Genomic DNA, 15,716 nt, shown 5'->3' on the forward strand with positions numbered 1-15,716 from the left:
ATTATTGTTGAGATATATGTGCAATAAGAATGACAAGCTTGGATCCATAATTTGGAGGTATCGGGAGAACTGTAAAACTCGACGATATAGTCGTTAGAAAACGCTAATTCAATGGAGGAAGAATTTTTAAAAAAGACTGGGTAAGTAGCACTTCCAGAAGTATACTTAGAAGGTCCTTGGTATGTATGATACGTCATCTCAAAAGAGAAACTTACAGCGCGTGAGAAACCAACAGGCTACAGCGATAATACAAACTATACGAGACTATGTTCATCCATGTACCACAATGTACACGAATGACTGAAGAGCACATCGATGCCTATCTAGACTTGGTTACATGCATCGTATCGTCGTTCACGAGTGACATTTTGTAGATCATATCACAGGAGTACACACCAATAATACAGAAACAATGTGATCAAAGCTAAAAGAATATATATAATCATCGACTTAAATCTCCTTGGTGAGTAACGGAGTTAAAATAAGTCAAATACGAGAATAGATGATTGAATATGTATATTTTGTATATTCATCGATCTGGACAGACAATATGAGGAACGAGAGCGAAGAGAAGTGACGTGCGATGGAGAAGGAGTGTGAGCCAACTCCATTTAATCAAGCGTTAATCAATATTTATAGCCGAACAAAAAATAAGTTACAGACATCTGATGAAGTGGGACGAAAAGTGCACACTCACACACTTATATAAAAACAGTCAAGGTTGATAAGTGAATAACTGGTGAGGTCAAAATGTGACTCAAGAAGAATGAATAGATTGACCTGTCTGGAAGCTAGAATAGGGTGTGTGGGCTCGATATAGTACCAGGTACTAACACCTTCATTATTTATTTATTTAAAACTTACACTTATGTCAAAGCAGTTCCTGTCTTTAATTGAATTAATATAATCAAATGAACTATTAAAAACACCTCCTCAACACTGGGAACCTATGATCATACTGAATGGGAACTAAAAACGGGAACCATTGTTAGATTTTGCTGTGATCTCTGAGCCGGATGGTTTGTTTGTGAAACTTTCAATGTTCATCTGAACAACATCGTCAGTATGAACTTCATTCTGAATTAAGTGCTAATGATGTTGTTCAGTAGCAATACAATGAAAGGTTCACATCCAAACCATCCAGCTAAGAGATAACAACAGCCCCAACATCCTTATCTTGAGCTACAAATATATTTTCTATCATATTGGAAATGGAAGCATTCTTGAAAAAAGCATATTTTCACCAATATGATTCCAATTCTTCAACGAAACCTTTCTTTTATTGACTTTATATACAGGCTTACATCCAAATGTATTAGGTCCTGACGGTCAACTAATACCAGATACTAGTAAAAGTGTATTTGAATTAAGAAAGGAACAAGAGCAACTTGAAGCGGAGGCAGAACGTTTGGCTGCTCAAAAATTACATTTGTCTATATTGGCCACTTTAGGCTTAATATTGTTGATTGTCACATCCACATGTATATGTAAGTTGTATTGTTATTATTATTATTGCTGATGGCGATTGTATCATGTTCAAAGAAAAAGCATTTTTATAATTTAGTTTAGGGATTTTGCAGAAGTTACTTTAGTTTGTATATTTTATGCGTTTCAGGTTGATTAAGCTTTCGCTAGAATGCTTGAAGATCCTAAGTTTGGTCTCCTGGTAGGATCGTGGATGGTTATCTCCAAAAAGTCCCGTGCTAAGATGAAAGAAACGTCTAGTGCCTCGTGTTTTCCAGTTGTACCCCGAGCTGAGGTCAGTTTGCGACATGTATAACGCATAAGTGAAATCAACCTTCGCAAAATGTCTTCAGACATAAGCGACTTCAAGATATTCCTGAAGTTCTAGTCATAAAATGTGACTGACGGAGTCTATGCATGCTATAAATAAAAAAAAATTGTTTCAGTAGTTGAAATCATGAGTCAACTAAAGCTAGACCACTATGGGAAATCTAGAAGCACTGGATGGCCGTTCCTTTCTACTGCGAAACCAGGCAGCAGTGCGCATTCACGAACTTACCTCACAGGATTTGAACGTAGGACCTATCTGTCTCACGCGCGAGCTCATAACCACTATACCACTGAGCCGACCGGCATCCAACGGTGTTAATGTCTAACTTCAACTAATCCGCGAAATTGAGCAACACATTCACCACTGTCATCTCACAACTGACTCGGTTGTAAAAAAATATTTAGATGATCATATCACTTTATCACCGATTGATTGAGTTTGGAAACTGAGTAGTTCTAAAACTTATTCATTTGTAATAAGAACTTGAAGTTTTGGGTTAGATGCTTGATGAGATCGTGAGTTAGTACTCTTGAGGAAGACATTTCATAGTATAACAAGTCAACTATCTGACTGTCAACAATTTACGATATAAGTTTTAAATCATAAAGACTATTTTCTATGGAATCTGTTTATGAATGTTTCAACAAACAGACTAACTAATAACAATTATAAATTTTACTTTTCTCACAATTTCACCATAAATTCTAATCCATTTAATGCGTTTATCTTTTTTTTAAAGTTATGACTATACGTCGTCGTCGACGTGAAACAGCACGACAAATGATTAAATCTAAAGAAGATGAACAAACGATACAATCAAATAAATTTGATGATAGACGTCTACAAAGATTAAATCATGTTATGTCTACTGGTGCACTACTAGAAGGAAATAATCATTTGAAAAAGGATTATAATAATAATAATATTAACTATAAAAAGAAACCAATATTCACTTTATCTAATTCAAGTTTAACACAAGAGATTCAATATTTAAATAACGCTACTAATAATAGTAATAATAATAACAATACTCAATCACTAATGATGTATGAATTGAAAACTATAAAAAAATCTGGCAGTCGTAATACTACAATGATTTGGAATAGTACTGATAGTATTAATGCACCATTGCTATGGCAACGTAATGTTGAAAATATGAAATCATCATCATCACCAGGTCAAATGAATTCAAATAAAAATCTTATTAAATATTCATTCATTAAAACTAAAGGTAACCATAATAATAATACTAGCGGAAAGTTATCAAATAAAAAGTTTACTCCTATTAAACAATGTTCAACTGAGAAAGAACCTATTGAATGTGTTCAATTTCAAAATTTTAATAATAATAATAATAATACTAATAATATTAAGAGTAGTATTGTTAGTGTAAGTAATTCAGTGAATGAATCAATTAATTTACCTAATACAACAATGAATTCAATCAGGACAATGACAAATATTTTACGTGATAAATCAACTCAACCAACATCATTAACACATACTTATGGATCCTATCCAATTACATCTTATGAACAAACTGATGTTTATGATAGGAATAAGCATAATTTAAATACATTTGTACAAAAACGAACTATTGAACAACAACAACAACAGCAAGAACAATCTAAAAGAAGTGGAAATAAAACAGGTAGAAGAATTTGTTTGGTAATCATGAACATTTTGTTTTTGTTAAAACTATCAAATAAACTAAAATGAAACACGGAGTAAAGACTTGTAGAGATTGTAGTAACTTGAACAGTTGAATTCATGAGTCAATCTAAGCTAGAACACTATTGAAAGCTTGAAAGCACTGGATAACCGTTTTGTCATAGTGTAGAACTGGTGAGCAACGTCCAACCGCGATCTCGTACATAGAACTAGAACTCAGGACCTTCGGACTTATACGCGAACGCTTAATCTCTAGACCACTGAGCTGGCATCCAATGGTATTAATGTCTAACTTCAATTGATCCATGATTTTCCACAGATTTTCAGCCATTATTTGAGCTGGATAACTGTCTCACACCCAACACGGATTGGACTCTACTGGTAACAGCTTCTCACTAGAGCTTTAGAAAATTTGTTTTAAGGCTAGTGATTGGTGACTAGCGTCCGGAGTTCGGGCCCCTTTGTTGCGGGATCGCGGATGCGCACTGTCGGAGAGTCTCATACTGCGATGAAACGGTTGTCCAGTGTTTCTAGGTTTTCAATGGTGGTCTGTCCTGGATCGACTTATGAATTCAACAGTTGAACGTAATTGAATTGTTATTTTTGATCAGACTTTTGATTAGTAGTTGATTGTAGACAGATATATCCAGATAATCTAAACATAAGACTATTTTATTTTGCAAACTTTATCGCAGTTTTCATACTACTTTAACTGCACTTTCTATCTCATTAAATTTAGTTCTTCTTCAAATGTCAAGACAATTAATTTGAAGGTACTAGGTAACCATGTGTCATTATCCCTAGATCTAGAGTCTACTGTTAGTGTATCGAATGTGCAGCCAGATAAGGATGACAAATCAATTATTGAATAACCTGGTAAACTATGAAAACCATACATTGAATACTTCATTTGCAAATTTCTATTATTTGTCCTTCACATTCTATATGATACTTCCAAGTCACCATTTTTTTCTATTTCCGTTTCTGTTTTCTTCAATTCGATCTTTATAAACTTCTGTTGGCAGGTTTTCTACTTCTGATTGGTGTTGCATACTATTTATGTCAACAGATATAAGTAAGATACATCACATCAGTTGACTGAACAATGAAATTGTTTCTTCTTCATTATACCATAAACAATAACGGATAATTAGCTGTTTGTGAAAACAGGAGTTAGAAATATGGATCATTAAATTTTAACTCAATCCTATGAAGATTTTGTTTTGCTTATGAGGTTTGAATATCCTTGGTATTCAATTCTAGGTAGATGCTTACAACTTCGGAGTTATAGGTTAAAAGAACCAGTGCTTTATGTAACGGTAAACATTTATTGCACGGTCATTTTTGTATTTTTTTTTCGAGTGAAATTTTTTTCATCCCCATCTTCCAATAATTTTCATTCTGTTTCGTCCAATCAAATAACTAGTTTTGAGTTCGTTATAATTGGTCATTTATTTCATAAAATCGATATAAAATATGAGGATTTGACGACAAAGCACATTTTCTTACAATTATGGGTGGTAGTAGCATGCGGAGCGCGAGCTCCGTCGTTCCTCATGTTGTCACAGAAACCGATAACCTGTTCGTTCTTGAGCACATTGTATCTCGTAACGTCTCAATCACTTGACGAGCTCCATAAGAACTTATGAAACAGCTGCGTACTGCCATTATGTGGTGAGGGATTCTCATTTACATAGAGATCGGAAGCCGTATATTAGATCCGTATGTTGGAGAAATGGTCGTGGAACACCTAGCGGTTCTTCACAGCCGAGTAGACGAACGAGGTAATTTGATTTGTGTTATTATAATTTTTCATTAAGGATTACCGTGAACACTCAATGTCCTTCCTTCATATTTTGTAAGTTACCGACTATCAAAATAACGTCAATATGGATACAACGTTAAGCAATGAAGAGGATGAAATTGTTTCGATTAGCTCAGAGGAGTTCACAGAACGAGACAACGACAATGACGAAGACGCGTATGACAACAGACTTCATGATATTTGCAATCTTGCGCAACCGCCACATGAAACTGCTGATGGAAGTACCTGGATTTTTGTCCATGCGAAGCCATGCTTCATTTATTTTGTGCCTACGACCCATCGACACACGTCCATGGAATCCACTGTCCCGTGTACGCAGCTATAATGGAATAATAGCAACGCCTTTGTTCATGAAACTCGGAACTGTTAAGAGAACGAGTAAAGGCCCTTTTCAGGGCCACCCACAATTTGATTTAAATTCTTTTGTTTCAATTCCTTATTTCCATAGCAAAGGTCAAGTGATCAAACCATCAAAATTCATTTAAGATTAATAGTCATTATGTGATTAGCGCCTACGTATTCGTAAACGTTTTTAAGCTTTATCAAATATAGGGTTTAAGTAAACGATTTCGTATAGGAAATGTCATCTAATGAACACTCATCTGTCTAAGAATAGTACATGCAAAACTTATTCAGAATGTTTCAATGTTGTGTCATATAGTTAGGATAGGCGAATGTAGTACTACCAGTTCACTAGTACAACGACATCATTTCTATAGGAAAGGTCAACTGAACCAACATTGATGAATTCGAATTAAGCCTTAGTGATTAAGCAATATAATCAATGGAGATTTATAGAAATTTCGTGGATTAGATCATTAAAAGAGAATTTTGGAAAAAAACATAACTGGTTTTAATGGTTGATGATTGTAATAACTGACGTTGAAAGGTGGTCAAATGTTTAATACACAATTAGTAAAGAAATTATTCATCGAAGTATTTCCATTAGTTTTTCTTAACACATCGTATGTTATTTTAATAAACGTTATATGCGTAGCAACATATCCATAAATCATCATGATAAAATAATGAATAGGGCATGCGTAAATCACGCTAACCGTTAACCATCGGTAAATGAAGCAAAATAGTAATAACTTCTCTCAGAAAATAGCAAACAATATTTGTCATTGGGTATTTTTCCAAACAGTAATTCTTAGTACAAAAGAGTTGTTTAGTTTTATCTGAATAATGGTGTCATAAATAAATGCAAGATTGTCAATTGTGTTATTTTGCTAATCCATTAAAAGCGTTAGTTGTTTTTAACTGTACATTCTTTGCAGTTGAGCTGTTTAAAATTATGACAAAAAGTACTTGTCTATGTAAGTAGTCATGTGAATCGATTATTGTGCTCGTCAATTGGGCTTAACAAGTTTTGCATGTAATGTCAACAGCATATTTGCAGTTTAAAAAATCTCCATATAATATTCTATATTGTTGAATAACAAGTTTTGACAAGGATTTGAAATATTAGTTACATTAAGTGTAAAAGTACAAGCCTACGGTCTGAGGAAATAAATGTCAATCTTAATTATACAGGATAATACGAACAAAGTGATACATTTATACGTTTTATAAAATGTCTATATCATGAGTGAATTGAAGATAGAGCACCATGTTTCAATATAGTGAAATTGATCATTTTGAAGTTTGGTAAATAAATGTAGACTTTTATTTATTACATTGACATTAAACGTGCGTATATCCAAATGTCATTTGATACAACTGACTTTGTTCGTATTAACCTGTATAATTAAGATTGACATTTATTTCCTCAGACCGTAGGCTTGTACTTTTACACTTAATGTAACTAATATTTCAAATCCTTGTCAAAACTTGTTATTCAACAATATAGAATATTATATGGAGATTTTAAACTGCAAATATGCTGTTGACATTACATGCAAAACTTGTTAAGCCCAATTGACGAGCACAATAATCGATTCACATGACTACTTACATAGACAAGTACTTTTTGTCATAATTTTAAACAGCTCAACTGCAAAGAATGTACAGTTAAAAACAACTAACGCTTTTAATGGATTAGCAAAATAACACAATTGACAATCTTGCATTTATTTATGACACCATTATTCAGATAAAACTAAACAACTCTTTTGTACTAAGAATTACTGTTTGGAAAAATACCCAATGACAAATATTGTTTGCTATTTTCTGAGAGAAGTTATTACTATTTTGCTTCATTTACCGATGGTTAACGGTTAGCGTGATTTACGCATGCCCTATTCATTATTTTATCATGATGATTTATGGATATGTTGCTACGCATATAACGTTTATTAAAATAACATACGATGTGTTAAGAAAAACTAATGGAAATACTTCGATGAATAATTTCTTTACTAATTGTGTATTAAACATTTGACCACCTTTCAACGTCAGTTATTACAATCATCAACCATTAAAACCAGTTATGTTTTTTCCAAAATTCTCTTTAATGATCTAATCCACGAAATTTCTATAAATCTCCATTGATTATATTGCTTAATCACTAAGGCTTAATTCGAATTCATCAATGTTGGTTCAGTTGACCTTTCCTATAGAAATGATGTCGTTGTACTAGTGAACTGGTAGTACTACATTCGCCTATCCTAACTATATGACACAACATTGAAACATTCTGAATAAGTTTTGCATGTACTATTCTTAGACAGATGAGTGTTCATTAGATGACATTTCCTATACGAAATCGTTTACTTAAACCCTATATTTGATAAAGCTTAAAAACGTTTACGAATACGTAGGCGCTAATCACATAATGACTATTAATCTTAAATGAATTTTGATGGTTTGATCACTTGACCTTTGCTATGGAAATAAGGAATTGAAACAAAAGAATTTAAATCAAATTGTGGGTGGCCCTGAAAAGGGCCTTTACTCGTTCTCTTAACAGTTCCGAGTTTCATGAACAAAGGCGTTGCTATTATTCCATTATAGCTGCGTACACGGGACAGTGGATTCCATGGACGTGTGTTGATGGGTCGTAGGCACAAAATAAATGAAGCATGGCTTCGCATGGACAAAAAATCCAGGTACTTCCATCAGCAGTTTCATGTGGCGGTTGCGCAAGATTGCAAATATCATGAAGTCTGTTGTCATACGCGTCTTCGTCATTGTCGTTGTCTCGTTCTGTGAACTCCTCTGAGCTAATCGAAACAATTTCTTCCTCTTCATTGCTTAACGTTGTATCCATATTGACGTTATTTTGATAGTCGATAACTTACAAAATATGAAGGAAGGACATTGAGTGTTCACGGTAATCCTTAATGAAAAATTATAATAACACAAATCAAATTACCTCGTTCGTCTACTCGGCTGTGAAGAACCGCTAGGTGTTCCACGACCATTTCTCCAACATACGGATCTAATATACGGCTTCCGATCTCTATGTAAATGAGAATCCCTCACCACATAATGGCAGTACGCAGCTGTTTCATAAGTTCTTATGGAGCTCGTCAAGTGATTGAGACGTTACGAGATACAATGTGCTCAAGAACGAACAGGTTATCGGTTTCTGTGACAACATGAGGAACGACGGAGCTCGCGCTCCGCATGCTACTACCACCCATAATTGCAAGAAAATGTGCTTTGTCGTCAAATCCTCATATTTTATATCGATTTTATGAAATAAATGACCAATTATAACGAACTCAAAACTAGTTATTTGATTGGACGAAACAGAATGAAAATTATTGGAAGATGGGGATGAAAAAAATTTCACTCGAAAAAAAAATACAAAAATGACCGTGCAATAAATGTTTACCAGAGTTGACTGATAGATGTTACTATTCAGAAAAGATGAAAATGTACATGATCTAGCATTAATCCTGCATTAAAAATCTATCTTCAAAATTTAACATGATGAAAATTGATTTATATATGACTTGATTATTTTGACATTGTATAAGCAGTACAACATTTAAGATAATTTGATTGTATATTTCCATATGAAATAGTGCCAACTGGAACATTATGTTTTATTCTACAGTTCAATTTATTTACAATTCGCACGTCCTAATGTACACCAACTCATGATCTAATTAGGAAGACAATTAAGTGGTGATGTTTGGTTAGTAAATCAACTTGTAGTATAAATAAATCAGTAAGATTACAATTTACGAATAACCTTTGAGTGATGGTAAATTGATCTTGAGAATATTCACCTGCTTCTTAGGGTTAAAAGAGGGTTACAAATTAATATGAGGACCTAATGTTAAGATTTATAGTTAGGCATTAGGGTTTTCATCACAAACTATTTAGTCATATGGATCAATGAATTTCACGTCAAAAACCAAGACTTTTTATCTTAAATCTCATTAGTTCGTTCATTAATTATAGTCTTGTCAATAAATCATAGGGTCTTATACTATTATGCTTCTAAGACAGATAAAGACATCTAGGCGGAGACTTTGATTATAAGTCAATATAGTGACTAGTTCATAATTTCTCACTTCCCGTTTGAACTTGAGGTGGTTGTGAGCAAAAGTGCGTGACATGTCTATACTCAAATAGCCTATTATATCATAACAATACAACAGAAGGTTGAATAATTGTTTGAATTTCACTAAAAACTTATAATAAATGAAATTCCATAAACCTATATAGAAAAAAACTATGTACTCTCTGAGGTCCAGATTTTATGTGTAAGTGTTAATAGTCTAGTTCAGAAAGTGATGGAGAAAAGTTGGAGGTATTTAAGTAACTTATCAATTGGTAAGCATCATGGATTAGGATCTGAAAACACTGAACAGTGAGTTGTAACTTTATAATGAATATTCAGTCTGTTGTGTCTTTATGGCCCACTAGTTATCACTCAATGTATTTGCCAATCAAAATACGACTTATTTACCTTTGTACTGTCCTAAACCTATGAAGTTCGTTCGATCTGATCAGCCTTGCGTCCTATTGGTCTTTTGCTAGCCTAGTCCATCCAGCTGAGCCCAGAATGCTAACAACAGCCTTCACTATGCAAATCATTTATTTCAGACATACTGGGTTTATATACCAACCAAACAGACCACAACGCACCATAAAATAGTAAATAACATTTACACACAATAAAGCCGAAAAGTTGCTGTGAACATGGGAGACGGTAATCAAATAACTGAGTATAACTTAAGAATAGTAAATCGTACAATAACAATCTATAAGTCAAAATGAAGCTTATAATAAGGGGAATATAGATATATACAATCTAGCTACAGAATAGTTAAACAATAAGAATATATAGATTATATTAGTCCATTAGTAGGTCTCCGAAGATACCCGTAATTTAATAATCCAGAAAATAAAAGTAAACATTCTATATAATCACTCCTTGATTTTCATTTGCTATTTACAACATGATATAGTTACCGAGTATCCTTTAATTTTTCATGCTCATAACAATAACATACTACATTGTAATGGAAGTTTATTCATGATTAAAAACCTCTTCTTTCTTTCTTTCCTTCTTTCTGAATAGAATCACATTCTGTATTGTCTAGTCCACAGAATCGTGGAAATTGGATTCCAACTAATATTTATCCTAAAATAGATAAAGAATTACCTATATTAACTAATACACATTTATCACCAACTGATCATGATTTGAAACAAAGAATACCTAATATAAACAATACCATTAATCGTACACAATCATGGGGTGGTGGTTTACGTTATAATAATAATAATAATAATAATAATAATAATAATAATAATAATGTACATATATATTGTCAACAACATAATCAATCACCATCCATGTATAAAATACAAAATTTACCTCATTTCAAACCATCACAACTATCATCTATACCAAAATGTCAATTATATTCTATTAGTAATAGTCAAGAACATTTATATCGTATAAAAAGATCTGATACATATGTCAGTATGCCTGATGTTAATGGATTACATAATAATAGTGAATTATTAAACAATCAATTAACAAATTATCATCATAGAATATTATGTAATGCTAAACAAATTATTCCTATCACATCGACAACATTAACCAGTGGAGTTGGATTAATCAATATTGTTACATGTTCAACAACTTGTACAGGACAATTAATTACATCATCTAAAGATTATCGACCACCACAAGCTAAACGTCCACGTATTATCAATTCGTTCATATCATCCAATGTTACATCAAATAATGATAATAATAATAATAACAATGTAGTTAGTAATGTGAATAAATTATCTAGACATGCAACTCCTATACATAATGAGAATAATTTTAATAACACAGTAACATCACATCTTACTACTACTACGATTACTATTACTAATACTACTACTCATAATAGCAGTAGTAGTAGTAGTAGTGATAAGAGTAGTATTAGTAGTAATCCTTATAGTGGCAGTGAACATTCACATGTACTTTTAAATCCTAACTATCAACACTTACATCATCAGCATCATCATTCACAGTCGCCACATCATCACCATCATCAAATTCTTTATCCATCAGTTGGGATACAGAATGTTTTATTGACTGATGACAAGTTGTCATGTAATAAACGAATTTATGGTTTAAATGATTTTCAAAAAAATATGTTAATGTATGGATCGAACACTTCAACAGTTGATAATATTCGTACAAATATAGAAAGATATAAATATCACAAAGAGAATAATGATGACGATGAAGAAGAAGAAGAGGATGAAGGATCCACTGAGGAAAGAGAAGGTGATTGTGAGAAAACAAAAAAATCAAGAAGAACGAATCTTATCGTAGCTACTGACCATGTGGATGATGATGATAACGGAGACGAAACAACTTTGTCCAGGACAGATTCGAAAAATAGTGTAGAGTTGTTAAAGGGAGAGGATGAAACAGATATGGAAAACTCAGAAAGTAGGTTTGGTTTAGCATTTACTATCAAATTGATCACACAGTAGGACCAGATAGATAGTGATTTCTGATTATCAGTAAATTTTGTTAATTAGATAGTCAAAATGTTGTATGCAAAACTTGTTTTCTACTAAACGTGATCAATATCAACTAGTTTTTTTATTACCGCCATCATGGTATACCGTTTGTGGTTTCTTGTTATTGATATTCAAGGCTGGATTTCATCAATACTTGGTAACATTCGACGTCTTTTGGACATCGAATTTAGTACTGTCTTGATTTACACGCTAATTAGAATTTTAATAATGAACTCCATTAGGACAAAGAACTCAAGCAACTGGTTACAAATATCATAACTCCATCATGTAAAATACAAACTAGCCTTAGTTTGATAGTCATCAGAAGCCATAAATCACTGGACAGCTACTTCATCTTAGTATAAGACAAACTTAGTAATACTCATACACTACCGTCAGGCGGATCGAACCTACGATTTTCAGGCCTCTTGATAAGTGCCTAACCTTCATATTTGGTGGTTTATACATTTGACATTGGTCGATTTTTTACGTTGCTCAGTCATCTTCCAAGACCATTGCTTAGTAGCTGCCCCACACTCAATATAGATAAACTCTACTTAGCACGACTTCTTTGTAGAACTCTGGAAAGAGTCCCGTAACATGGGTGAAACTGCTATTTAGTGCTTTCTGATTTCCAATCATCATTTATCTAAGATCAGTTCTTGATGTGAATTACGAAACAGAACAATCTTCAGAAACCCTTTACACACAAATGTTTCGAACCTATTGAAAAGGTAGGTATTTAGGTAGAGTCTCTTAGTTGCCCATTAAGTAGTACACTGAGGTTTGAAAAGTAGAGTTTTATTTTCAGGTAATATCGGAGGTATTGACATTGGAATACAAACACATTGAACTTGCTGTTTGTTTTAAATCCTACTGCCAACCACTGTCTTATATTTATATCAAAGATCTGTAAAAAACGAAAGAAACGTATCAGTTCTTTCAATGCTTAATCAAGGACAATAATCTCTAGTAATTTATTAGCGTAACTCGTTCCTTAAAATAGAAATGTGTAACGAAGCTAAATATCCTAATTCATATTGAATAATCTATTCATTTTATTAAATTTTAGATTCACCAGTCAATAATTCAACTTCCATATCTGAAACAGATACATCACAAAATGCTTGTAGTACACATGAAGAACCAATCAAGATTACAGTTTATCAATCTGAACCTTACGGACATCGAACTATTAGCCATTCATCATTATCACCGACGAAATCAATTTCTCCACATTCTTCTCCAAAGCATCAACAACAACATCATCATCGTCATCATCATCATCATCATCAATATAAACCAAAATATGTAACTGATAGAGACAAAAGTAGTCATTTACAAATTAGATCAGATGATCAAAACATTTCTGAGACATCATCTGATTTAATCTATGAATATGAAGCCTAAGAAAAACGAATGTAAAAGTGCCTAATACATATACATACATATATTGTTTCGATATACTTTCATAAACATTTGAAAGCACTTAATAGACATTCTGAGAATAGTGCATTTCTATGCCTTAATCATAGAGTTACTACTATTACGACTATTATTATTATTCTCATTATTAATCAAATGAATAATAGTGATTCCCCAATCAAATCTCTATCACATAATATAAATATTTTTATTCAATACAACCGATTATGTAACCGAGTGTGTTCGTCCCATGGTAACAAAAAAAAGAAAAGAAGAAAGACAAAACATACTTACATATGCTTAAACCAATAAAAAATAAACAACTTTGGTAATGAGAATATTAATCATTTTAAAACACTAACCCCACCCCTCGCCCGCTGAAAAACAAACAAACAAATCAATTTTTATTTTTATTTTATTTAGGTTTTTGTTTAAAACAAAAATAAACAGAATCTCATTAGAAATAGTAAAACAAATTTCAAAGTAGGATAGATTAAAATATATAAGAAAATAACATTTTGTTTTTCATAACCATTTTTAGAAGATTTCTTGGTATGTCATTGACATCGCTTTCTCTTTTTGTATTGTTTCCATGATAACCTGTTTACTATTTCTTCTTTTCTTTTTATTGGTTGGTTGGTTGGTCAAACTGTACACTGATTATTGTAATTTGACACATAAAACACCCCACCATTCTCACCTTAACCTCTTTTCTAATCATACATACAAAATAGATAGATTCAAATTAATACCAAAGGGAAATCAGTAAATCAGAATAAAGATGGTGTAATTGTTGTACATGTGCATGTATGTGCGTGCGTGTGTATATGCACATATTGTGTAGAGGCAGATTACAAATAAGAAATAAATCCTGGTGACAATTTCTTTCTTGAAATTAATTATCATATTGTAAAGATAGTAGTCATCAACATTAGACACCAATTATCATTTGACAGATTTATTTTTTATGGTCAAAATGGGGTTTGTGGAAATTGTAGTGACTTTCAGATAGTGGAGAAGATTTGTAGCTTAGGTGGATGATTTTGTTCTCTGAGCTGGATGTTTTGGTCGTGGAACTTTCATCGTTCTTCTGAACGACATCATCAGCACAAACTTCAGATGGAAGTGAAGTGTTCGAATTTCTCCATGTGTGGTTCACAGCTTGTCCTGTAGACTTCGAAGTTGATTGGTTCTTGTTGACCTTAAACCTGTCATTGTTTATTTCTTTGTTTTGGTTGAATCTCCCATTTGTTTGATTTTTGTTCCTATGTTTGTGAATAATTTTCCTGATTGGTTGATAAATTGTAATAGTTAAATTCATGAGTCGATGCAAGCTGGACCACTACTGAAAACCTGGAAGCACTAGAGTTCTAGTGAGAAGCTGTGACCAATGGAGTTCAATTCGTGTAGAGTAGAGACAGGTATTTACCTCAGACAATGGATAAATGGTTGCGCAACCATTCATGAGTGGATTGAAGTTAGACATTAACACCTTTGGATGCTGGCTCAGTGATCTAGAGGTTAAGTGTTCGCGCGTAAATCCAAAGATCTTGAGTTTGAGTCCCGCATGCGGGATCATGGATGTGCACTGCCGAATCCCATAATATGATGAAACGTTTGTCCATTGCTTCTACGTTTTCAATGGTGGTCTAGCTTAGATCAACTCATGAATTCGACTTTTCAAGATCTATTTTTATTTATTTTGACGAAAGTATTAATCGTAGTAGACTTTTAGTCATGAATCAACTAACTATTGGTATCAATAATAATGGTAGTATTACTAGTAGCAGTAATAGCATTGACAACAAGATATGAATCATAAAAAGTCAGTTAGAAGTAAGATGATTAGATAAACCGCTTATTGTTCTTTTGTTTGAGACGTAAAATGTCGTCTTTTTATTTAGTACTTGTTTCATACTCTTTCCCACATTCTCTTGGCTAACAAGTCTTTCCTTATTCATTCTCCGTTATTTGTTTAACAATTAATAGAAACATAGAATTTGATATGTTAAACGAGAAAGAACCGAACCATAATGACGAAGCGAGATTAGTCTAAATGAA

General features: G+C 32.8%; 1 protein-coding gene across 2 annotated transcripts in view; it reads left to right on the forward strand.

Moving 5' to 3' along the window:
- The window catches only part of NETO2_2 (Neuropilin and tolloid-like protein 2), a 113,666-nt gene extending 98,304 nt beyond the window's left edge, over positions 1-15,362 (forward strand). For both annotated transcript variants that reach the window (XM_051217543.1, XM_051217542.1), the window contains 4 exons: positions 1,299-1,487; positions 2,535-3,446; positions 10,774-12,156; positions 13,303-15,362. In XM_051217543.1, the coding sequence (XP_051064955.1) occupies positions 1,299-1,487; positions 2,535-3,446; positions 10,774-12,156; positions 13,303-13,640 (2,822 nt within the window). In that variant the 3' untranslated portion in view covers positions 13,641-15,362. The remainder of the gene's footprint in view (positions 1-1,298; positions 1,488-2,534; positions 3,447-10,773; positions 12,157-13,302) is intronic.
- Positions 15,363-15,716: the final 354 nt, after the last annotated feature.

This window comes from Schistosoma haematobium, chromosome 5 (genome assembly GCF_000699445.3).
Source record: "Schistosoma haematobium chromosome 5, whole genome shotgun sequence".
Taxonomy (NCBI): Eukaryota; Metazoa; Platyhelminthes; class Trematoda; order Strigeidida; family Schistosomatidae; genus Schistosoma; species Schistosoma haematobium.